Source organism: Cadophora gregata (genome assembly GCF_030347475.1).
Source record: "Cadophora gregata isolate MNR1 chromosome Unknown scaffold_1, whole genome shotgun sequence".
Classification (NCBI taxonomy): Eukaryota; Fungi; Ascomycota; class Leotiomycetes; order Helotiales; family Ploettnerulaceae; genus Cadophora; species Cadophora gregata.
In genome coordinates, this window is record NW_026695924.1 from 704629 (window position 1) to 727647 (window position 23019).

A 23019-nucleotide genomic window follows, 5' to 3' on the forward strand; every position below is an offset into this window, starting at 1 on the left:
AGCACTGTGGCATTTTCGGGTTTCTGTTGATATAATCAGTAAAGGTCTGCACATACTGGAGGAATTCTTTCATTAGGTGCCTTCATCAAATTGTATGTCTTCTTTGGGCAGGCATGGCTTGCGTTTAAAATGAAAGCCGATTCTGATGGAAAACATGGAATCAATTCCTCTGTTACGCGATAAAGGGTATCTGACATACAAAATGACTAGCCAAAGACTTGCTTCTTCAAATCCTGTTTAGGCCGGAAGCCAGGCATGTGGTTTACACAAGCCATCGGATGTTCAAAAGTTCCGGACTTACTGTGACTCTTCCCATTCCCCACAATGTTGATGGGCAGAACGCATAGTCCTCTCATTTCATCCTCATTACCCTCCTTGATTTGCTCCCCTTCCATCCACAAGACTTCCTTCAACCCCCTAAACTTCTTCCACGTAACCCTCCTCTCTAAGCCAGCATCCCTATCTCTCATCTCATGTCCTTCCTTCAGAGTAGCACTTAGCGTCTCAAGTACCACATCAGTAAACATCCCATTTCCACTGATTTCCCCCGTATAATCCACTTTCGCAGTATACTTTTCCGTCCACGTCTCCTCCTCGAATGTAGCATGTATCCTCGCGTGGCTGATAGTCCTCACAATCGCCTTCCTGAGCATCGGATCGAACCTCATAGGTGCCCACATGACAGCCTGTCCGAACCCGAAGCCTCTCGCCCACTTCCACTCCTTGAGCGTCGCATCACTGAGAAATGGCTCATCAGCATCAACACCTAGCATTAGGCTGACATCCTTCTGATTTGCCAGCACCGCAGCAAAAGGCGGGCAATCTCTCAACGCAGCCCTATCCCACGTCTCCACCGCCGTATAAAAGCCCCCATAAAACCACAACAGTAAATACTGCATCAAGTCATTCTGGACCACAGCATCCGTCGCATTCAACTCCGCAATCTCCTTGATCCCCTCAAAATGCCCATAAAGCTCCGGCGGCGGCGATGTAAAAAGCTGGTGAGACCATTCCTGGTTATTATCCTTCCACTGCGCCGTCCAAAGAGGTAGCGCATCGGCAACTTCCTGTGTGGTGATCTGCCATATCGTCAAGTTCGTCGCGAGGCCATTTTCGTCTGCTGGGATCTTGTCGATTGTTTCGCGCTCCAGCGCTCGCAGTTTCGCATCGAGCGCGGCTTCAAATGCGTGATCCGCCTTCTTCCTATATAGCGAGACGTATTCGTAGGTCGGATATGTGTCATATGTGATTTTCTTCGGCGAATGCGCGAGGATGGGGAGGGGGATGGGCTCGTACGAAAAGAGCAGGTAGAGGAGGATGAGGGCGACGATTGTGTAGAGGAGACGGCGCGATCGTCGGCGTCGGCTGATGGGTTGGGGAAGAGGAATGGCGACACCGCCGTCCTCGTGTTGCCGTATCATGGCGCATTGTGAGGAGAGGAAAGAGAATCTGCTTCTGATTTTTGAGCGGCGTATGGGATAGGGGAACTCGCGTGCGGCTGGATCGACATTTGGGCCGGGTGGGCTGCCCCTGATTGTATGGGAAATGGGGCCTCGGTTAGCTTTGTTTGGGACTAGGCTGTTTTGGGAGCAGTAACAACTTGCGGAAATAGATCGTATTCTCCCGGCTTTGTTTACTGATAAAAGATTGACATACAAAATCGTTTTCAAAAAAGATTGGCAAGTCAAATTCGTCTCCTGAATCACAGATTTATGCAATTCAGAAGCAATCGTATATATTCCATGATTTAGGATACTACGACGTTGGTTTCCTTCTCCACGACAATGCAACGTTTGGAGACGGAGAAATGCTTGAATAGGAAGGCTTATAACCACGTCAAACTATCGAGTAGGTAAATCTAACTCTTGATAAGTATCTTTCAGCTATAAATACTTCCACTATAGGAGATCTCCACTAGGTCAATACACACGTTGCTGTGATTGTTGAACCTTAATAGCTGACTTCTTGCTGAATTTTGTGGGTATAAGGCAAGCAATCGGTCAGAGCAGGGTGCATAGATACTTCTGCTACTATTTCAATGATGTAAATGTTTTCACATGTTGTTCTTAGGCAAAGTGAAAATGTGTTTATGCAGATTATGCCTGTCAAACTATTCTGCGACCCTATCGGGAAATAGATATCGGTGAGTATGATACTTAGAGATAAAGTTTCCCCAGCAGTCTCTTGACTTCGGAGCAGTAAGTCAGAAGAGCTCTAATAGCAAAGGCGAGCTGCTTTAGTCACGTGGCATTTTCTTTCTGTGTGAGACTACTCACAGCCACTTGTCAAACGCCTCTCTACGAGATGCATTCCTCAAACTATCAGCTCCGCACGATTAAAAGATTCAAGACAAATTACAGCTTGTGTAATATCCGAGATACTGAACATCATACTAACTTGAATACGAATCTCTGAACTCGCCTGGATCGATGGGTAATAATTAACAGATTTTGCCTCCCATATATTGTTTGAAATTCATCTGGCTCAAGTGAATTCTAAATATCCTTATCTGTCAGATGAAATTAATCTTGAATTAGATTAGTCAATCTTTATGTCCTTGACAATCTTATATTCGGACTTTGAGAAGCGACTATGTTCGCTTCATTCTGTTTCATCCATGAGAATGGAATTAAGGTACACTTTACGGCTATTTCTATGATAAATTCCGTGCATGGGAGCATTCTTACCTCCCTCTCTCAACTTGTAATTCCAACTCTCTAGTACCACTTCGAGTTTAGGGGCGTCTCGCTAGTCAAATTGACTTGTTTTTGAGCATGTAATATTGTGTTTTTCGGTTATTAATTCTTAGATTGGATTCAAAAGGATACAATGGGAATCAATTCAAGTACAATTCAGGCCAGTGCGCTAGTATTCTTCGAGTTTCTGCCTTTAGACTTGATATAAGACCTTTCCTCAAGACAACACAACAAACGCACCACGACCTCCAAGCACAACTTGCCCCTTCTCTCCCATCTGCTGTACCACCACACAGACCAATTCACACTCCACAAGACGATTAAAACACTCGCAATGGCACCCAACTCTTACCCCATCGTCGAGGACAACACTGAGGGCAACTATGACATCACTCCCAACCGCAAGCCCAACTGTGACAACGATCCTCTCCCAGATACCACCAATTTCTCTTTGATATTGCTAGGATACCTTGTCGACTTCGACAAGATCCATGATTACCAATGCCAATTTCGGTATGAGAACCCCACTCAGGCCCAGCAAGTCGGGCTACAGGCCGCCATCGTCACCAACATCGAGGAACAGTTCGCTTCGCTTAAAAAGCTGTTTATTGAGAGCAACAAGTGCGAGAAATGTCGGAAGTCGCCAATGGTGGCTGGTTCGGTCCACGCAGCCTTTGCCAATGCCAGCACCCAGGCGATCTGGGATGAACTCATCGATGGAGTTGATGGTATGTTTTCTTGGTCATTTTTCTTTTATGCAATTCTGGGTTGTGGGGTAATCAAATGCTGATCAAAATCGTTTTCTGCAGAGATGAAGAAGTTTCCGCTGGATGTTACCCCATTGCACATGGAGTTTATCAAGAGGAATTTTGAGAAGCTGGAGCATGCTTACCGCCGAGACAATGTGGCTGCTGCTGGTCTATGCTGAATGCCAATTATTTCGACATTCACGACTCTGGTGGAAGGGATTGGGTATGGAACTTCCTATTTTGGGGTACACACGCCAGGGTATTATTGCGATTTTGGTGGCGATTCCTTGGATTTGGACAAACCACAAATGAAACGATTTTGACTACCACGTCCAAAGCTTCTGCAGCCTAAACTGTCTTTCCTCCAATTGGCCTTATCATGCTATAAGCCGTAGATCTTTCATCCTTTCCACCCCACTTACTCAGATCCATGTCTAGCACGTTAATGGTCTTCCATCCAAGTTTCTCGTAAAGTCCTCTCCCTTCAGGACTAGCGTCAATATACGTCTCTAATCCCTCATCATCCACCAACTTCAACCCCCACTCAAGCAGGCGTTTTCCAATACCATGTCGCTGGAACTCCGGATCAACAACAAGGACGTGCATATACACATATTTCTTGCCCAGCATCTTCTCGTTCATAACTCTAGCGAACTCGCCAAAGAGCCATTTGCCGAATTCAGGGTTTCCTGCAGGGGGGAACTCTGTGGGGAATGGGTTTTGCGGGCCATTAGTGGAGAAGAAGTTCCATTTCGCAAAGCCGACAATACGACCAGAGGGGAGCGTCGCTTTCATGAAACGGGTTTCGGGGTCCGTCTTCCCTTTTGAAGGCAATTGGTTTAGTGATGAACAAACAATATTGTGATGGGAGACTTACATTGGTGACAAAGGATGTGCAGCTGATCCTTTGACATCCGTAGGTGGAGGACCGACAATTAGATCCATTAATGGGGACGTTTTGAAGGCAAGTGCATAGAGGGCAGCTATGTCGAGGAAGTCATCCTCGGATTGTATCAGCGAGAGGGTAATTTCCGGCGGTGAGGACATGGCGGGGTTATCTTGTCACAGCTATGAGGTATTCTCTGACTCTGGGTATATATTGAAGCCAGTGAAAAATCAAGGAGCTCTATGAAAGGCACTCCTTGTGAAACAATTGGTACAAATAGAAAGTTGACAACTGATGAAGTATCTGAGCAGCGTGAGAAGAAAAGGCACGGCCTGGAAATAACTGCAGCCATGCGGCGAGGAGATAACGGAGACTTTCCAGAACAGGAGCTGTCTCCTTTCATTATGAACCTTGATGAGGCATTAATCCGATCTAGAAGGGTCTATTTGCTTACGCTTTAGCTCAAATATCGCTGATCTTGCAGCATTCGTTCCTCGGAATTCTCCCCAAGATGTTGTCAAGCTTGGTCAAGTTTGGTCCAGCCCAGCCAAGACGGCATTTGGCATTGACCACTCGGTTGGGGATCAGCAGGACCCCCACGTTAATCATCATCCCACTTCCAGAAAATTTCCCCAAACTTCAGGAACTTCTGACGAACACTGCACAACTGTAGTAACAACAACGCTTCAATTGCTAAATACAAAGCTTCAACGGCTCAGATGTTAAATATGTACGAAAAAACTCAGCAACTCGTCGGGAATATGCAGCATTCAAGTCGCACGACATCTTACTCCGATCATCCAGGTAATGTAACCAGGCAAATGAACCGGTGTCCAATGCTCAACCCATTGTACCATCCACCCTACTCTCTCGGATCAGACGAGAAGAGGAGGAGATGGTACTCGGGTTGTGATACGGTCTGAGAGTATACGGTTACTACTTGATCTGGATAATGCCAGCGCAAGAATCATGCTATCCGCCCCTCCTTGCTTTTCCTTACCGACAAGCCCGGTTGGATAAACTAATTGTTGCGTAGGATGGCCTCCAGCGACGAACCGATGACTGATATCGAGAAAGGGCGTGGAATTAATACCTCGCAGTCTCATTCGCAGCTCCAGCTCCCAACCGATAAAGATGCATCAGTCGAGATAGACCCAACGCTTCACATCGACGAATCTATTGCCTCGTCCGACAATAAGTTACTTCAATTGACTCAGCGGATTGAACGAATTCTTGGTCTAGAAGCCCGCGGCATCCACCGAGTAAAAAAGAATGAGCAGACGGCTAGGGCAACACTTGGGTTCTGGCAGATTGTTATGATGTGGTTCTCAATCAACACTGCACCACAAAATATTACTCTTGGAAGCATTGGTCGTGAGGTTTATGGTCTGGGCTTCCGGGATGCTGTTTTATGCAGTGTTTTTGGAGGAATCCTTGGATGTATTCCAGTCGCATACACTGCCGGCTGGGGGCCGTGGAGTGGCAACCGAACTATGGTTCGTAGAAGTCCACTTTCCCAAACTTATATTTGGTCTGACTCGATTTCAGATTTGTGCTAGGTTTATAATGGGATGGTGGCCAGTGAAGATCTGTGTCTTGCTCAACCTGGTGGTCTTGATTGGTTATGCCATGATAGATGCTGTTGTTGCAGGCCAGATACTTTCCGCTGTTTCACGTAATGGCAGCTTGACTGTCCAAGTTGGGATAATAATCACCGCTATCATCACATGGATAATCACTACATTTGGCATTAAACTGTTCCACTACTTCGAAAGGTAAGTCTCATTTCCACCTAGTCTAGTTTTGTATATTATCTAACACTTTGCAGATATGCTTTTATCCCACAGACAGCCGTGCTCTTGATTCTAGCAGGAACTGCAGGACCAAAATTCGATATACAATCTCCGTCCACCGTCGAAGGAGCTACACTTGCAGGCAATCGATTGAGTTTCTTCTCTATCTGTCTCAGTGCAGCAATTACGTATGCACCAGGAGCTGCTGATTTCCTCGTATACTGCGACCCAAAAATTGCTTCACGCTGGATGGTGTTTGCTGCCACCATGGTCGGCCTATCGCTGTCCTTTACCTTTACCTTCATTCTTGGCGCAGGTCTCGCTTCTGGACTTCAGAACGACCCGACGTGGGAAGCTGCGGGTGCTGGAACGGGTGCTCTAGTAGTAGCAGGCTACAACGGACTTGGAGGGTTTGGTAAATTCTGTGCAGTTGTCTCGGCTTTGGGTCTCATCCCGAATATGGTCGCTCCTACGTACATCTCTGGAATTGACTTCCAGATTCTTGGGAGAGGTTTTGCCATTGTCCCGCGCTTCATCTGGAACACTTTTGCTGCGGTGGTATTTACTGTCTGTGCACTTGCCGGACGGAACAGTCTCTCCGCCATCTTCACGAACTTTTTGGCTTTGATGGGTTATTGTGAGTTGCTTAACACCTCCAAATGATTAACATACTTATTGACTAATACCAGGGGTCGTTATTTGGATTGCCATCAGTCTGGAAGAAGAATTTATCTTCCGCCGGAGACGCACTCCTAGCTTCGTCTGGAGCGACTGGAACACGCCTGGCAAACTTCCAATCGGAATTGCAGCTTTAGCTGCGTTCTGCGTTGGCTGGGTAGGCTCTGTGCTCTGTATGGCTCAATATTACTTCATTGGCCCTCTCGCTGCTTTGGTTGGAGACTCGGGTGCTGACATGGGCAATTATGTTGGCTTTTCATGGGCGCTGCTTGTCTACCCACTCTTGAGATATTGGGAGTTGAAGCAGTTCGGCAGATAGAAAAGTTACTCCTTCTACACAATGGGCTGAGCCGAAAGCAACGCGACTGGTGTCTAAGTTGGCGTTTGCTTGACAAGTACAGGTTCTGTCGTCATGGGTGGACATTTATGCATAGCCAATCATCTCTACTCTGATTATCAAACCTAGAGCAATATTGCATATCTCAGTTTCATTCGTTCTTAGCTCATCTCCATTGATTCTTGAATAAGTACTTTCTCTCACGAAACAACAAACCAAGCAAAACAAGAGTCCCGCTCCCATGAATCCACCCCTGAGTTTAGCGAGATGCTCGGCACAACATTTTGTGGACACTGCTTGACTGCTACCTGAGGACATGACTCGAACGCTTCACTGGAAGCTTCTGGCCACGTTGACATAAAAGTACGACATGCAACAGAACTTTGATTTTGTGGAAATTTGGTGGGTTGGGATGTCAATGCCTACGTGGGAATTCGTTCTTCGATGATCCTTGATGTTGGAAATTGGGGACCAGGGGTTGGTGGGAATTCTGGGTTTGCGGAAATGTAAATGAGTGTAACTAAGCGGCAGTTGAAGGTAAGATTGTATTAATAGAGCAGCTTCTACTGGGTGACGACAGATTTCAAAGAGTCGCTGCTGGCTGGATATCCTGGTGTTCTTTTTTGCGCCAGCCGAATGGGCAATGTGCGGGGGGTGCGGTAAGAAAGCATAAGTTGTTATTGCCCAAAGTATCATCTTCCGATCTATGAAGGGATATACTTTTATTGGTGAAGAGGCTCTTTGAAAAAGGATATACCTCGTCAAAGGGTGAGATAGAGGATATGATGCCGGAACTAACACCAATGCACCATTTCTCAGGCTTAATAAAGAAGGAATGCAGAGAATGGAACGATGGGAAAGCCTGGATTTTTTTCTGCCAAAGAAAGAACTTTCACTCTAGACTAGAGGAATAAGAGCTACATGAGAAAACGTCAAAACTAGAAAGTGCAAGCGTAACTATACTGAAAATCTAGCACATCTAGAGAGGTCTCCACATCCACCAGCACCCACGTCTACACCTTCCCATTAAGCGAAGGCACTTGCTCGCCAAAACTCTTCCTCCTTTTCACACTCTCCAAGAACTCTTCCACGATACCCTCATAATCACTCGCCAAATACCCCCCAAACCACTCCTCACACCAAGCCTTCCACCCAAACCAACCCCTCCACCCACTCGGTATACGCATCCTCTTCCTATCAGCTCTCAACCCCAGCTCTTGCATCACCAAATCTTCGTATTCTGGGGCTTCGAATATAGCGATACGGAAGGGGAATGTGTTCAGGTATCTCTTCTTCCTGAATGCTTCCACATGCGCGATATCTTTGTTCATGAATTCTTCGTTAGCGAGTTTGGCATTTGTGGATGCCGGCATGAGATCCTCGAGGTAGGCAATGGCCCAGAGAGAGTGGATCTCAGAAGTCTGCTGGAGTCGGCCACCTGCGTAGTTGCCTAGGATCACGAGTGACCTGTCGCCTCTTGCTGCGAGCTTGGAAGGCACGATCGCGCGGAATAATCGAAATGGCGTCTTGGTTGATTTGGGGATGTGGATGTTACTTGGCGGGTTTCTGAGAATAGGATTTTCGGCTTCGATTCGAGCTTCGGCTGCCGCATCTAAAGACTTCCAATACTCTCTTTCTTTTGGTGAGAGGAAAGAAAGATCAACACGGATGCCGAGTTCGTTGGCAAGCTCTGGTGAAAAGAGTGACGGGAATGCTATGTCCCAGCCTGTGCAATAGACGATTGCATCGGTCGAGATCTTGTCACCATTGGAGAGGTTGATCGAGTTTCCGACAGCAGAAACAATATTGTCTCTGGTGACGTTGACAAGCTTCCCCTCGTTCACTAACTTGAGGGTTTCCAGATCTCTGTCATGAAGCATTGTTCCACCTGGAGCAAACCAAAAGAAGCTGGAATATGTTACCATCTGATTACTTGGTATTGAATGGCAGATGTATGAATGGACATGCACATACCTGGTAGGGACTGGCTCCAATCTCTTTCCATTTTCGCTTTGATGATATCGATTCTTCTTCGTGGTTGCATCCATTTTCACTTGTGCCGTCATAAATCCCCAGAACCAATTCAAGAACCAAGTTCCGAACCACCATCTACCACTATGGAAGAATCGATTCAACCACCGATTGGAATTGTAGATACTGCATGATAGGAAGCCCATGAATCGCTTTGTCGCCATTTTTGCTAAGGATGACCCATCTGGGTTCCGGGCTGGCATCATCCAGGTCGGCCCACCTCCTTCTTTCCTAATGAGCCACTCGACCTGCTTGCCAGCTTGGGCGCAAGTTCCGACTGCTTCAAGAGCTGACTTATGCCCACCAACCACTGTCAAATGCTTAAAGTTATCACTGAGTAGCTCTTGTTGACGCTGGCCCACTTCAATAGCGTGAAATGAAGGACCTTCGAACTTGCTCAGGTCCCAGGGGACGGGTTTTGGTTTAGACGTGATTCCAGTCGCTATGATGAGTTTATTGCAGGCAATTTCTACGATATCGCCGGTTTGTGGTCCTGTTTGGCGAGTGATAACCTTCCAGCCAGGTCCATCTCTTTCCACTTGTATCGCTTCTGTGTTGAATTGACAGCGTCTAGGAATGTCGTACTTTTGAGCATATCGATTCTCCATCCGTTAGCTGAATTGTGCTGTACATTTGCTCGGTAGACTCACTAGGAACTCATTGACCTGCTCTCCAGTAACATCGCCCCATAGCTCAACCCCTAGCTCTTTCGTGATATCCAAATCCGTAAAGTTCATCAAGGGAGCGGGCATTTCAAAAATCAGACCTGGATAGACTCGCTCTGCCGACCAAACGCCGCCAAGTGATTTCCCTCCATCAATGACGAGGAGGTCGATTGAGGGGTTGATCTGAAGATATGTCTTGGCCGCTACAATGCCATTGTTACCAGCACCGATGATGACTACATCATGGTGCTTGGAGGATGTAAAGGAAGGCATTGAGAAGAAGCTAATAATGAAGGTACTGTAGACGGATATGCAAGAATGAAAATTACATCAAGGAAAGAAGACAACTTTGACATTTTGTAATCTGGAGTTGCTGGGTCTTGTTGACTTCGCACTACTTACTATTTCTCTCGCTTGCCGGATGTTTATGCTCACATCAGATCTCGCACCCGGGTGCAACCAGTAACGAATGGAAAGCCTTATTTGTCCAGAATTGAAGCTCTGATAGGTCCTTCATGCGAAGCTACGCCGCGCAGTAAGCAAAGGCTTGGTTTCATCGAGAGCTTGACGTACAAAAACATTGGCCAGATTCGGATTCACCATCTGATCCAATCAGGTCATCGGACGATAGGTATCTCCGAGAACTAGAAGAATCGTACCTACCGTTGAATGGAATCAGTATACGAGTCTTCAGGTACAAACAAGAAAGAAATCGCCAGCGATGTTTGTTGTTGTGCTTGTTGTGCACAGGGAAGACCGCATGTTGCATTGTTGGTGAGGCTGAAAGGCTGCTGGTCGCGAAAAGCCAAGAAATCTCCACGCTAAACGCGAGCCTCGAAATTCCATCACTTCAACAACACCTTCCTCACAACAACAAATTTCCCTCTTCCTTTCTAAACACAAATTGCAATCATGGCAGATACCGAGATGGACGTTGATGCGCCTCTCTCCCCAGACCCAAAGCAAGATACCAAGAATGCCTCGATGGCCACTCATACGAATGCGACTGCAGTTCGCTCTATCGAAGGCTGGATCGTTATCGTTACCAACGTCCACGAGGAGGCTAGTGAAGAGGATCTGAACGACTTGTTCGCAGATTTTGGAGAGATCAAGAACTTACACTTGAATCTGGATCGCAGAACGGGTTATGTTAAGGTGAGGACATATGTACAAGGCTAGCACAAGAACTGGCTAACCAAGCATGGGAATAGGGCTATGCACTAATCGAATATCCAACATTGGACGAGGCACGAAAGGCGATTGATGGCGCGCACAATACTAAGCTCTTGGATCAGACGATTGAGGTTGACTTCGCTTTCGTACGACCACCACCAGGCAAGGGTAGAGGGGGACGACCGCCGGCGAAGGGAAGAGCTAGAAGTCGAAGTCGCAGCCCGGGTGCTAGAGATGAGGTTATTGAATGAAGGGATGGCGAAGATACCTGCATTTCCAAAAGCTACAGCGTGTGCTTGGCCGATGTGTCCAATCTAGAGGCATGTCGGCGTGTAAGAGAACGCCTCAATGGTAAGTTTGCCTAATTCGTTCTATATGAAGATACTAATATTTCTGTAGAGCGTCGATATCAAAAGTTGATTCCCGATTTCTTCTGAGAATTCACCATCTCGTGACTCCATGTGTGTGGGAGAATTGGAGGCAAGTAGGACACCTATATCTTCTGACTGGTGCAATTTCGATCTGGAGCGATGCGTTGATACCCGAAAATTATGGAGGAACAGAAGCGATTGCATACGTCCACACGACATTGCACGACATTGCACTTATGGAAGCATCGATCTCATAATCTGGCGGTCTGGTTGATATCGCACCAACTAGCTATACTACCACAGTACTGTGGGGAAAGACAATCAGCTTCTCCAAAACATGCTTAGGTACTTGTACTCCAGAAATAGTCAGGAATTTGGCAACGTTTCCAAAGAGTTCTCAGGATGCCGTCAAGGGCCATGAACCAGGGTATAGGATCACTAGTTTCTCCTTCGATAGCTTGTCAAACAAGCGGCAAGTCCATACGTAAAATCTCTGCAATATTCACATTTCAGCATGCATCTTTGCCATCGTTCACATTACTTTGCCAAAAGTCTGCGAACATACAGTAGCGAGGAAGCAAGCTTTGCTTCCACCGTCTGTTGCTTGCCCACTAAAACTTGACTATCTCCTTCAAGAAGACACTTCGACGATCGTTTTTGGACAATTCGTCAACGATTCATTCTAGTTTAGACGGTTAAAGCATTTTGAACGAGCAACACATCTAGTAGAAAAAGCTCGGTTCTTTTGTTGTAAGGTAGTGTTCCTTACCTATCTAGCAGCATCTGTCCAGCGATAGATAATTCTGCTTTTTGTGCCAATGCGGACACAAAATATAAATTTCTCTTAAAGAGATCATTTGACATCGACTACGCCGAAGAGTTTATGTGTCGCCTCTAAGCTTGGACAAGATGTTCATCATATGCTTGACTGCGGTACGTTTGATATGCCTGATATTAGAATTGAACAATCTACTTGTTCATTCAACAACATAGGTCATTCCTCCTCCAATACGGTGGCTAGCAGCATACTCGGGCTAGCATCTTTCACCTCGACTAAGGTCTCTTTATAAACGGTGCTATTTGTTGGAAGTGCGTTCGACTAGTTGAGAGTCTCTATTTTACAAAAGTAGCAATTATATTGTTGATAGAGCCGAACAAATAATTGTTGGAGGGAGAGAAAAAAAAATAAAAAAAGAAGACAAAAAGTGATGACGGAGGGATTCGAACTGCGGCTGGTTAACAACTGAGAATTGATGTTCGATGTTTTTAGACATACCCCTCGCTCTTTCGAACTAGTATGGACATCTTGGTGCACCTGAAACTAGCGCCATAACCGCTCCTGGGAGATGTTAGTGTTGTGGATTTGACGTGATTGCTGATGAACTTACGGCCACGTCACCGTTGATTTGTTGGAGAAAATTTCCTTATTTCTGTACATATTACTACTAACGATTCGTCGGCATTTTGTGTGCCGAGCCCCACTTAGTAAGTCACGGGCCTACCTTCAGGAACTACCTACCCTATCGAGTCCCTTTGGAAGTGGCCGATTGAGGCTTGTGCGGAACACCAAAACCAGTTCGTAACACTCGAATTAATACAACTTACAGCATTTACAACGACAATTCCTCTTTTAAAACTCCTGAGAAATAACTGCTTAAATATTCTGATCGCTCTACTCGAAATTCCATATATAAATCGTTGTCTAAATTGTAATATTTTAGAAGTACCTAATGCAAGTCGCTAAAATCGGCTATTTCCTAACGTACTCGATAGCTACCTACCCGAGCTACCTAAGGTACCTCAGGTACCTTAGCTATCGAGTTAATAGAGAAAGTTTAAGAGTGTATATTCTAAAAAAAAGTCACCTATTCAGGAAATCTCGCTAAGAAAGCACTATATTTTTGAAAAGACTTACTATATTTCTTCTTGTAAAATATATAGTTAGAATTTTTATCTCTTGTACCTTTAAATAGTATATTTTATTAATATACGTTGACCACGTTGCATTGGAGCAACAAGCACGAGTTGAGCTTCTATGCTAGCTGCTGGATCAGTACATTGAATAGAGGCTTGTTTGCTTGTTTGTGCTATCTTCAGGAGCTTTGAGTTTCGAAAGCTCAGCACAGCAATCATGCATTTCCCAGCGCCTCTCTCATCCCTTGCTTCTGCTTCTGCTTTCTTCTTTGCCTATGCACAAGCAACCTACCTCCACAATGACTTGAGCTTTGGTCACCAAGACAGGTACGTCGTGTCTCTCCCTCGCCCTCCAGAGCCCTCTAATACATGCCAGAATCTCCCCAAACCTCCGCGCCATACCCAATTGGCATTTAATAGGCAAACCAGACCCTCCAGAGATCCTCTCCAACAAACTAGTCCTCACTCCTCCCGCACCAGGCAATCAAAGGGCGGCAGTATGGTCGGAGAAGCAATTACAACACCAATACTGGACCGTGGATTTGGATTTCCGTGCAACAGGGCCCGAGAGGGCAGGAGGAAATATGCAGTTGTGGTATGTGAAGGATGGGCAGAATGCAGTGGGGACGAGCAGTATCTATACAGTGGGCAAATTCGACGGTTTGGTGTTGGTGATTGATCAATATGCTGGTTCAGTACGTCCCCTCGGGCCAAACTTACACTTCATCTAGAACGTAATCCTAACAGCATGCCAGGCAGGATATATACGAGCCTTCCTAAACGATGGATCCACAGACTACAAACGCCACCACAGCATCGACAGCCTCGCCTTCGGACACTGCGAATACGCTTTCCGCAACCTGGGACGCCCCTCCCGAATAGCAATCCAACAATCAAGCAGTGGCTTCAAGGTCTCCGTCGACGGCAACCTCTGCTTCGAAAGCAACAAAGTGAAGCTTCCCTTAGGCAACAACTTCGGCCTCACAGCCGCCAGCGCCGAAAACCCCGACTCCTTCGAAGTCTTCAAGTTCGTCACCACCACCGAGTCACACACACCCGATATCCTCGACCCAGCACAAGGTAACGTCGGTTCCCAGCAGATTTTAAACTCAGACATCCAAGGTCGCGCGGAGGACAAGCCCAAGGGCGATATCCCCGCCTACAGCGACCCCGTTGACGAAGCCGCGTCGAAATACACAACTTCCAACGAGCAGTTTGCCGATCTCCATAACCGTCTCCAGACCATGATGAGATACATTAGTGCCAACGGCCGCGACCAGTTACACTGGCAGAACCAAGCTCAAAAGACCAGCGAACTCCTTGCCGAGCGTCTAGCACGCATTGAAGCCTCGCTGGGAGAACTGCACAGTCTGCGCGAGAGGATTGATGCCATCCAGACGGATGTCAGGCAGACGAAGAGCGATCTGCATAACCAGCTAGACAGGCACGTGGCGAATATCCAAGGGGAGGTGCGCGATACGCATAGTAGTTTGACGGGGAGGATTGAGAAGGGGAGTGGGATTGGGAGGTTTGTGGTTGTGGTTGTAGGGAGTCAGGTTGTTCTTGTAGGAGCGTATTTGTTGTACAAGAGGAGGAGAGCGGGGAATCACATGAAGTATTTGTGAAGGAGCATGAGGGTGAGGTCGTTATTGTTAGGAATGAGATGGTGAAGGAGCTGAGGGGATGAGGCGGAGATGAGATTCTGTATTATAGCTTTGGACTTGGATGGGTTGGGACTTCGAAGTGAGAAGATTTGGGCTGAGTAGAGGAGTAGAGAAAAGGGGCTGCCTCCCGCGAAGCGAGCGAGAGAGAGTGCTTCGCTCGAAGCTCCAAATTTGTATACAGAAATGGCGCGACGGTAGAAACACAAGAAAAGATTTCAAGATCTTCACTGTGAGGATTTGTGTCATCATTAAGACAGTCGTTCCAAAATACCGACACATGATTTGGAGGTCTCGCTTGCTAGAAAGATGATAAACAAACCAAAAATTGCACCATTTATCTGTCACATAATCACGAAACTTCCCTTACTTGGATTGTCGAGCTTGACACGGCATCATAAATAGTATTGTATTGAATTTCATCGAGTCCTTGCTTTCCCAACACACCATAAACGCCAACCATTACGCTGTTTCTTGCATTACAAGATTATAATGTACACCTCTCCGTTCTCTTTCTCCTTCAATCCCCTCCCATCCCATCCCTATCTCCATTCCCACCAATCAAAACATTAAATATAACTAACCTTAACACCCATCCCCGCCGTCCTCTTCACCTTATCCCAGCTACCTCCCAATATCCTCCTCAACCTCTCCTTAACATCCCGCCTACTAAGCACCACCAAAAAGCCAATCAGAAACGCCAAAAACTGCAATATAAACAGCGGTCTCGTCTGGAAATGCACCGCCATGCCCTCCACTAATCGCTTCACATTACCTAGGACATTACTCGCGCGTGTGAGGATCGTAGGCGGGATTGCTCTCGCCGCTGCGGAACCACGAGCTGTGGGTGAAGTGGAGGATGAGGGATGTGTATTGTGTTTCTTGGAGGAGGAGGAAGAGCCCTTTGCGGAGCCAGAAGCAGCACCACCGCGTGCTGAGGAGCGGGATTTCGAACTCCCTGGTCGGGGAGGCGTGTCTTCTACGCCGTAGTCTACTTCACTACCTCCTGCTGCAGACCGAGGACGTGGTTTCTCCCGCTTGAGACGCTCTTCCTCTTCTCTTTTCCGTTCGCGCTCTTCGTTCTCCAGGCGTCGGCGTTTAGCGTCTTCGATGTCTTTCTTCAACTGTTCTTCTTGGTACCGGCGCTCTTCTTTTTCGCGGCGCTCGGCCTCGTGCTGTTCGTCTTGTAGACTTTGGAGGGCTTGGAGGAAGGCCTCACGGCGCTCTTCGTCGAGGACCGAGGAAATGGTTATGAATTCGCGGGCGTAATCCCATTCGTTATTGCGGAGGAGGACGTGTAAGGTGTAGAGCTCTAGAATCTTGACGCGTGCATTGAGGTCCCGTGGGGTGTCAGTACCGCTGGTGGGTTTACTGGGGCTGGGACATCGACGGGGGGAGGTAGGTGTGTCAAGGCGGGAAGAGATGTCGAGGTTCGGGGTAGTGGATGAGGCGAGGTAGTTTTCTAGACGATGTTGGTTGGTCTTTTGAGTGCGGGCATGGGCGAGGAGGAGGGTTGCGCTGGCTGGCATTAGGTCTCTTTCTGTCTAAAGGCGTGGAGATTTGGTACTCACAGGTTTATCACAACATCGGAATCAACATCCCCCTCCACCCCTCCATATCCATTCTTGACCACGTCCTCCCAGACCTCTCCGTCCCGCACCTTGGTGACCAATCCCCTCCACTCTGAACTCCCAAACGCCTGTTTCCCCTCGTCTGGATCCAGTTCAACTACTGCATTCAATATCGTGAGGTATAAACTCCAGACCTTGACCCGCGTGGTCTTTCCGGCTTTAGAGATAGGCGCAGGCTCTGGGTCAGCATTGGTGTCGTCAGTGGGAGGCGGCGTGATAACAGGCAAGATAGTTGATAGCGATTCGGGCAATCGACGAGTCAGGAAGAGTGTAGATGATTGTCTGTAGATCTTGGATATTTGTGAGGTGGCCTGCCGCGACGAGGTGGAGTTTAATGAAGATATGGAGGAAGTGAGGAGTTGTGATGAGGACAGAGTTTCTCTGGTCGGCGAGAGCGTTGTCGCGATGGACCCGTTTGAAGTCATCGTGTAGAATGGGTCAGAGGACACGATTGAGGAGAAAGGAAGGAAAGGGGACGAGGGTTGTCGTGGCTGGAATGTATTTCGCGATGTCCTGGCATCTGAAGAAGACGGCAATTGACGAGGGAGGTTGAGCCTCGGCTCAATGTTGTGCACACATGCATAAGTTATGCGACTTCCAGATTTGTTTGTGCAAGGCAGGCGAGGCCGAACAAACATTCAACACTGTCATTCAAGCATGGCTGACCACATCACTTGAGAAGGATTTTCAGAAGGAAAAGAGGACAAACAAAAGCTGCTTCCTAACTGGCAATTTCATTCTCCTCGATCTCCTCAGAACTTCCTCTTCTCTTCTTCTCCAGCACCTGGCCTTGCCACTACAATAGAAGACTCACCCTGTTGCACCTTCGTTATTCTCCTTACTTCCAGACTCCGTAAGCTTAAGAAGGGTCTTGCGGATTTCACTATCTATAAGCTTGCATTTTCACTCACCCTCGCCCTTGACATTGTTCTCAGCAGCGCAATCAATATTCCCTTCGCCAATAGTCGATTTCACCTAACTTCAGTTGTCCGCTCAGTTGGTTACCTATCCTTTATGCCCTTCTCCGCAACAGAGAACCTTCCTCCGTCAACAACAAAGGATACCAGTTGAAATGGAGGTCGATCAAGCACATTTCCGGCGGCAGCTGCTCCCCATCTTGAAGAACATTGCAAATGCAACCTTTGTTACCTTCGATCTGGAGATGAGCGGTATCAGTACTCGACCAAAGTACTCTGCCGCAGATCGATCTCATGATGTTGGCAAGCCAACCCTGCAACAACAATACGATGATATGAGAAGTGCTGCAGAGACCTTTCAAGTTTTACAATTTGGTATCACTTGTGTTGAGGAGGATCGTGACAAGGGTATGTGTAGTGTTTACATTTTCTGTATTCTGCTAACTTCTTCCAGAGTTCTATCTCGCTCGCCCATACAACTTCAACGTCAACCCACTTTCAGCGGAGGGTATTGATCTGAGACTGGAACGAACGTTTACATTTTCAACCAGTGCATGTGACTTCTTGAACAGAAATGGGTTCGACTTCGGCAAGGTCTTCAGAGAGGGTGTTCCGTACTTATCTCGTGATGAGGAGGATGAGCGTCGTGCAGAACACTCACAGAGAGCTCAGAAGAACGCATCGATCCCTGATATCGTTGTTGGCCCTGAAGATTTGTCCACTATCGAGTTCAGCAGACTTGCTCGCAAGACCATCACGGATTGGCTCAATGATCCTAAAGTATTTTCCCCCAGCAACTCTTTGAGCTACTTACTAATTGCATAGCCCGACTTGGACTTCGTCAATGTTGGCAGCGACGCTGGTAGTCTAAATGGCTTCCAACGCCGGCTTGTCCACCAATTGGTTCGAAATGAGTTTCCCACACTTCGAACATTCGCTCGTAACGATGGCCACTTCATGCAGATTGAGCGTTTAGATGTCAAGAAGGAGGAAGAGGTATGAAAACAGCTAAGGTCACCCTCTTCGGTATGATCCTAATCTCTCTCCTAGTTCCAGAAGAGAAAGGATATGCGCTTCAACATGCTAGTCGCAAAGCAAAAAGGCAAGTAAGCTCCCAGAGCAACAAAATGTATGCTAACAGCTCCAGGTTTGAGATGGATCTTCGAAGCGTTGAGTGGTGGCGAGTTATCAGATATTGATCCCGACTGGTTCTGCAGCAAATCAGCCGAAGACTCAGAGGAGCAATGGTTCAAAGTCCAACGAGAATTCGCTGAAGTCGTCGAGACTCTACGCAACAAGAAGCATATCATCGTTGGTCACAATCTTTTCGCAGATCTCGCTTTCCTCTTCCGAACCTTTATTGGGCACTTACCCGTCAACGTCAAACACTTCCAAGAAGACATCCATGCTCTCTTCCCATATGTTATTGACACTAAATACATCGCAACTTATGGAGCTGATGCCATGAGCACCCGATCCAATCTCAAGGAACTTCTCGCCCCCTTACGCAAGACTCACGTTCCCCTCATCCTGCTCCATGAGTCACACACAACATATGGAGCTGAGTTCGGCAAGGAACATGAAGCCGGTTTCGACAGTTGGATGACAGCCGAACTATTCGTCAAGCTCGCAGCTTCTAAGCGCTCCGAGGCTAATGGCAGCTACGACTCCGACTCTGAAGAGTCTTCAGACATTTCCAGCGGTGGTGTTCGTCTCAGCAAAACCGAACGCAGCTCTTCCACGAGTTCCCTTCCACCCGCCTGGCACGCAAATCAACTCAATACCAATCCTTATGCTGCCTTAAGTCTCGACTCCCCTGAGGAGAAGGAAAAAGACTCGAAGCAATGGCTCCCTCCTTTTGAGCATAAATTCTGGGATATCTACGTCAATAAGCTGCGTGTCAATGCCAGCGAGGGAGGTGTCTGTGATCTTGCTGAGCGTGAGGATGATGAGCGTCTCAATGGGTTGCGTCGTCGTGCTCGTCAAGCCTTGTGATTTTCACGACTTATGCTTTTATTTATTTTCTACGAAACAATGCATACGTCTCTTGCATGCATAAGCATCGGCGTTGTGGGATTGGTGGCGTTTTGTGCATAAATGGAGTGGTGGTGGGTTATGAGTGGACGATGCATTACTGGCGTTGGGATGGAAGGATGGAATGGGAGGGAGGCGAGCATCGGAAGGGCATCAAAGCTGTTGAGAAGAGTCGCAGTTCTTTGCTACTCTTACATACGGTCATATATCATAGGACCAACATAGACAATAAAATCATTCCAGCAGTATCTCACTGCTACGACTTCTTCTATCCTGTTTGTCCCTCATTTTTCCATTTCCAAACTCGTAATGCCGAATACGCAGCGGCATTGTACCAAACCAGTTTCAGACTCAACGAACATGTCTTTGTCATACGTGTCATACAATTCATACAGTTCCATCATGTCACTTTATCAACCCGCTCGTTGTTTTTGTTTACCATCTGTCTCGCTTACATAAAGGGGACTATGACTTTCTTCTCTTCCAGACAGTTGTATTTTATTTTGACTCCTTCATCATTTCTCGAAACTCTCGTGGTTTGTCACTTGCCATTACCGATTCTGAGGAGAATCGCCCCGCAGCGTCTTGTCGATATAGTTCCCTTAACGCCACCGCCCCAACAGTCATGTTTTCCATCTCCACCCTACCCATCATACCCACACAAGCACACCAAAAGGCACCATAACCCACTACAGGACCTTACTCTGCTGCTCCTGCGGCCTGAGCACGAATATAGATATTGAAACAAATGGATGATCCTCACATTTACGAAGAGACCAAGCAATGTATGCATGGTATATTCTGTTATTACAAGGGAACGACTACTATCTAGACAACAAATATTCGCCTAGCTATTTCACACAATATATGTAACAGCCCCCTAATTATCGTAAAACTTCCTCTCGAACTGGATGCCAGCTCCCTCAAGTCGATCGATGAACTTCTGACCTAGACATGCAGGCGTGTATATGCCGCCAGACAGGTTATGATCATCCCGTAGAAGCGAGATGGCTGCTTCTGCTACAGAGAGACCAGTATCTGGGGTGTGTTAGTCATCACTCAGAGGCTGTGGTGTTGAAAGGTCACTTACAAGTATAACAAGAGCCCTCATAGTTCAACCTACAGAAAGCCCTGGTCGTACTCGATGTCTGCACATCGGGAATGCCAATACCGCGGTACTCAACACGATCATTCCTGTACTGCTCCCTAGTCGCTCCTTCACCAGGCTTGTAAACACACTTCCGCGCAACCGTGCGAAACAGGGGGATTGCGAGTAACATCGAGCCGATCATGATACTGAAATGAATCACAATAGCAGAAAGGTGGTTTCTCGCTTTCATGTATTCCGAGAAGTGGAAATTGGGTCCATAGGTCTTGTCTCCTCCTAGGAGCGCCCAGCTGCGGTAGATGATAGGTCTGTCTGCTGTTCCTCCTAGGGAGCTGGTCAGGATACCGAGATCAGAGACGGAGCAGATGCCGAGGATTTTGGTGGTGAGGGATTTGTGGGGTTGGACTTTTGGGACGGGGATGGGTGAGATGCCGCCTGGGGCGTGGGCTGCGGCGATGTCTTTGAGGCTCCAGGTGTCCATTAGGGAAAAGACTGAGTTCATTGTTCCGCCGGATGGTGTGGAGCTGTTGCATATTAGATTGGATAATGAATGAGAATTAACTCGAGGCCTTACTTCATATCATGAACTGAAACGACGACTTCTCCTGTGGGAGCAGATAACTTTTTTCGGATCATGTCGACCAATGTCCATGTGACGAGATCTGCTGGAGCGGACTCGATTCCAATCTGAGGGATCATGACACTGCCGTTTTTCTTTGCTGTGATCTCGTATTTCTTGATCATGTCCTTGATGAAGGGGATCTCGCCAGTGACATCGAGGTAATGGGTTCCATTTTCAGCACAGGCTTTAAAGGCGTGTTCACCGTAAAGACCATATGGCCCAACGGTTGCTATCAGAACTTTTGTCTTCTTGGCTAAAGCACTCAAATTTGCATCTTCGAGTTTGCATATTTCGATCGCTAAAGGATGTTAGTTGAGGCGGAGAGGTGGAGTATGTGGTGGAGGAATGGGTCTAGTGCTTACCAGGCTGACTTCTATTAGGATTCAGTGTCTTGCACTCTGCTGCTACAGCTTCTAACTTTGTGGCTGATCTTCCTGCTATAGCCCACTTCAAGTCTGTGGGAAGATGAGTTGTAATGTGTTCAGCTGTAAGTTTGCCAGTGTAACCTGTGGCGCCAAAGACCACCAAATCATATTGGCGTGACGACATTTTGGCAGTTGGGTGGAAAACTTAAGAGAAAGTGTTTCGTTATTTGATTTCGGCCGTCGATACAGATTTCCAGAATTGAAATTCTTCGAGTAGGGACCGAATCAACTAAATTATGGAAGCTATTTGGGATGCTGCGAGCAATGACATATGATATTCCTCAACGCTTAACCACCCGCATACGAAGGGTATGTCAAACATTCCCTGGCAAAGCCTCGGCAAAACCCAGCGCCCCAAACGGTCTAGCTCTTAGGTCACATGATGACCAACACTGAGTGCTGCTAGGGCTCGCTTACTCCCACGAAAGAATGAACCTCGATTTTTGGCTCCATCTTCAACGACACAACTTCAGAACCGTTCATCACAGCAACCTCCGCCAAGATGACGAAGAGAACCAAGAAGGTCGGTGTTACCGGAAAGTACGGTACAAGGTATGTAACAAATCTACTTAGAGCCCGTCGAATGGTCTTCGCGCGCAGCCAGGAGCACAATTTCGAAAATCCTCTCCCACGTCGACAAAAATCAATCTCAACACTGCGCGCAATGGATGAGAAGAGGGAAAGAATGGGAAGAATGGCAGAGCGCTGACAATATCCCGTAATTCAGATACGGTGCCTCCCTCCGTAAGCAAGTCAAGAAGATGGAAATCACCCAACACGCCAAGTACGTCTGCACATTCTGCGGGAAGACCACCGTCAAGAGACATTCCGTCGGAATCTGGAACTGCAAGTCGTGCAACAAGACTGTCGCTGGAGGAGCATACACTGTGTCGTACGTTTATACTGATGCCCTGAACGAAGGTTTCGTCCTGGTTGAGGAGAATTCCTGCTGGATGGATGGGATTGATAAACAAGGAGGAATACTAACAACCACGACAGAACACCCGCCGCCGCTGCCATGCGATCGACGCTTCGACGTTTGAGAGAGATTGCGGAGGTTTAGAGGGTTGGGCTGGGTTCTTTCGGTTGGCATTTGCTGGTGTCTGGGATCGGACTCTACGACGGGTACGAACTACGAAGTTGCTACCTCGAGGAGCACAAAATAAAGCAATTCTAAAAAGCCAGGCTTTCTTCCGTCCGCTACACTTTGCATGGCGGTGAATGGCGTCGGAGAATATTTCGTGACATTTGAGAGTGGTTGTGATTGGGCACTTGCTGGAGATGCTACCTAATGGAGTGTGTAGGCAACGAATATGGGTGTCATCCAT

At 47.3% G+C, this 23019-nt stretch overlaps 11 protein-coding genes across 11 annotated transcripts; 6 read left to right on the forward strand and 5 right to left on the reverse strand.

Moving 5' to 3' along the window:
- Window positions 1–206: 206 nt before the first annotated feature.
- Window positions 207–1421, reverse strand: ONS95_000218 (uncharacterized protein; the record flags this gene model as incomplete). Its single annotated transcript, XM_058493364.1, has 1 exon — window positions 207–1421. The coding sequence occupies one exon, from the start codon at window positions 1419–1421 to the stop codon at window positions 207–209; it is 1215 nt and encodes a 404-aa protein (XP_058363564.1).
- A 1609-nt stretch (window positions 1422–3030) lies between these two features.
- ONS95_000219 (uncharacterized protein) lies at window positions 3031–3624 on the forward strand (the record flags this gene model as incomplete). Its single annotated transcript, XM_058493365.1, has 2 exons — window positions 3031–3424; window positions 3506–3624. The coding sequence occupies 2 exons, from the start codon at window positions 3031–3033 to the stop codon at window positions 3622–3624; spliced, it is 513 nt and encodes a 170-aa protein (XP_058363565.1).
- Window positions 3625–3793: 169 nt separating this feature from the next.
- On the reverse strand, window positions 3794–4359 carry ONS95_000220 (uncharacterized protein; the record flags this gene model as incomplete). The annotated part of the gene is made up of 2 exons (XM_058493366.1): window positions 3794–4266; window positions 4323–4359. 2 exons carry the CDS (start codon window positions 4357–4359, stop codon window positions 3794–3796), a joined length of 510 nt encoding a protein of 169 aa, XP_058363566.1.
- A 490-nt stretch (window positions 4360–4849) lies between these two features.
- ONS95_000221 (uncharacterized protein) lies at window positions 4850–7873 on the forward strand. Its single transcript, XM_058493367.1, has 5 exons — window positions 4850–5135; window positions 5368–5827; window positions 5880–6106; window positions 6160–6761; window positions 6814–7873. Exons 2-5 carry the CDS (start codon window positions 5369–5371, stop codon window positions 7119–7121), a joined length of 1596 nt encoding a protein of 531 aa, XP_058363567.1. The 5' UTR covers window positions 4850–5135; window position 5368; the 3' UTR covers window positions 7122–7873.
- Window positions 7874–7998: 125 nt separating this feature from the next.
- Window positions 7999–10571, reverse strand: ONS95_000222 (uncharacterized protein). Its single transcript, XM_058493368.1, has 5 exons — window positions 10499–10571; window positions 10409–10438; window positions 9821–10358; window positions 9114–9772; window positions 7999–9047 (listed from the first exon to the last, which is right to left on the reverse strand). Exons 3-5 carry the CDS (start codon window positions 10106–10108, stop codon window positions 8153–8155), a joined length of 1842 nt encoding a protein of 613 aa, XP_058363568.1. The 5' UTR covers window positions 10109–10358; window positions 10409–10438; window positions 10499–10571; the 3' UTR covers window positions 7999–8152.
- A 176-nt stretch (window positions 10572–10747) lies between these two features.
- Window positions 10748–11626, forward strand: RBM8A (RNA-binding protein 8A; the record flags this gene model as incomplete). The annotated part of the gene is made up of 3 exons (XM_058493369.1): window positions 10748–10990; window positions 11047–11359; window positions 11408–11626. 2 exons carry the CDS (start codon window positions 10748–10750, stop codon window positions 11257–11259), a joined length of 456 nt encoding a protein of 151 aa, XP_058363569.1. The 3' UTR covers window positions 11260–11359; window positions 11408–11626.
- Window positions 11627–13243: 1617 nt separating this feature from the next.
- Window positions 13244–15288, forward strand: ONS95_000224 (uncharacterized protein). Its single transcript, XM_058493370.1, has 2 exons — window positions 13244–13988; window positions 14049–15288. The coding sequence occupies exons 1-2, from the start codon at window positions 13878–13880 to the stop codon at window positions 14916–14918; spliced, it is 981 nt and encodes a 326-aa protein (XP_058363570.1). The 5' UTR covers window positions 13244–13877; the 3' UTR covers window positions 14919–15288.
- Window positions 15289–15332: 44 nt separating this feature from the next.
- ONS95_000225 (uncharacterized protein) lies at window positions 15333–17090 on the reverse strand. Its single transcript, XM_058493371.1, has 2 exons — window positions 16526–17090; window positions 15333–16472 (listed from the first exon to the last, which is right to left on the reverse strand). The coding sequence occupies exons 1-2, from the start codon at window positions 17008–17010 to the stop codon at window positions 15524–15526; spliced, it is 1434 nt and encodes a 477-aa protein (XP_058363571.1). The 5' UTR covers window positions 17011–17090; the 3' UTR covers window positions 15333–15523.
- Window positions 17091–17216: 126 nt separating this feature from the next.
- On the forward strand, window positions 17217–19796 carry ONS95_000226 (uncharacterized protein). Its single transcript, XM_058493372.1, has 5 exons — window positions 17217–17910; window positions 17957–18282; window positions 18328–18498; window positions 18553–18604; window positions 18650–19796. The coding sequence occupies exons 1-5, from the start codon at window positions 17658–17660 to the stop codon at window positions 19495–19497; spliced, it is 1650 nt and encodes a 549-aa protein (XP_058363572.1). The 5' UTR covers window positions 17217–17657; the 3' UTR covers window positions 19498–19796.
- A 385-nt stretch (window positions 19797–20181) lies between these two features.
- ONS95_000227 (uncharacterized protein) lies at window positions 20182–22111 on the reverse strand. The gene is made up of 4 exons (XM_058493373.1): window positions 21629–22111; window positions 21219–21564; window positions 20627–21168; window positions 20182–20574 (listed from the first exon to the last, which is right to left on the reverse strand). Exons 1-4 carry the CDS (start codon window positions 21813–21815, stop codon window positions 20417–20419), a joined length of 1233 nt encoding a protein of 410 aa, XP_058363573.1. The 5' UTR covers window positions 21816–22111; the 3' UTR covers window positions 20182–20416.
- An 82-nt stretch (window positions 22112–22193) lies between these two features.
- On the forward strand, window positions 22194–22754 carry RPL43 (60S ribosomal protein L43; the record flags this gene model as incomplete). Its single annotated transcript, XM_058493374.1, has 3 exons — window positions 22194–22243; window positions 22419–22583; window positions 22691–22754. 3 exons carry the CDS (start codon window positions 22194–22196, stop codon window positions 22752–22754), a joined length of 279 nt encoding a protein of 92 aa, XP_058363574.1.
- Between the last annotated feature and the right edge of the window lie 265 nt (window positions 22755–23019).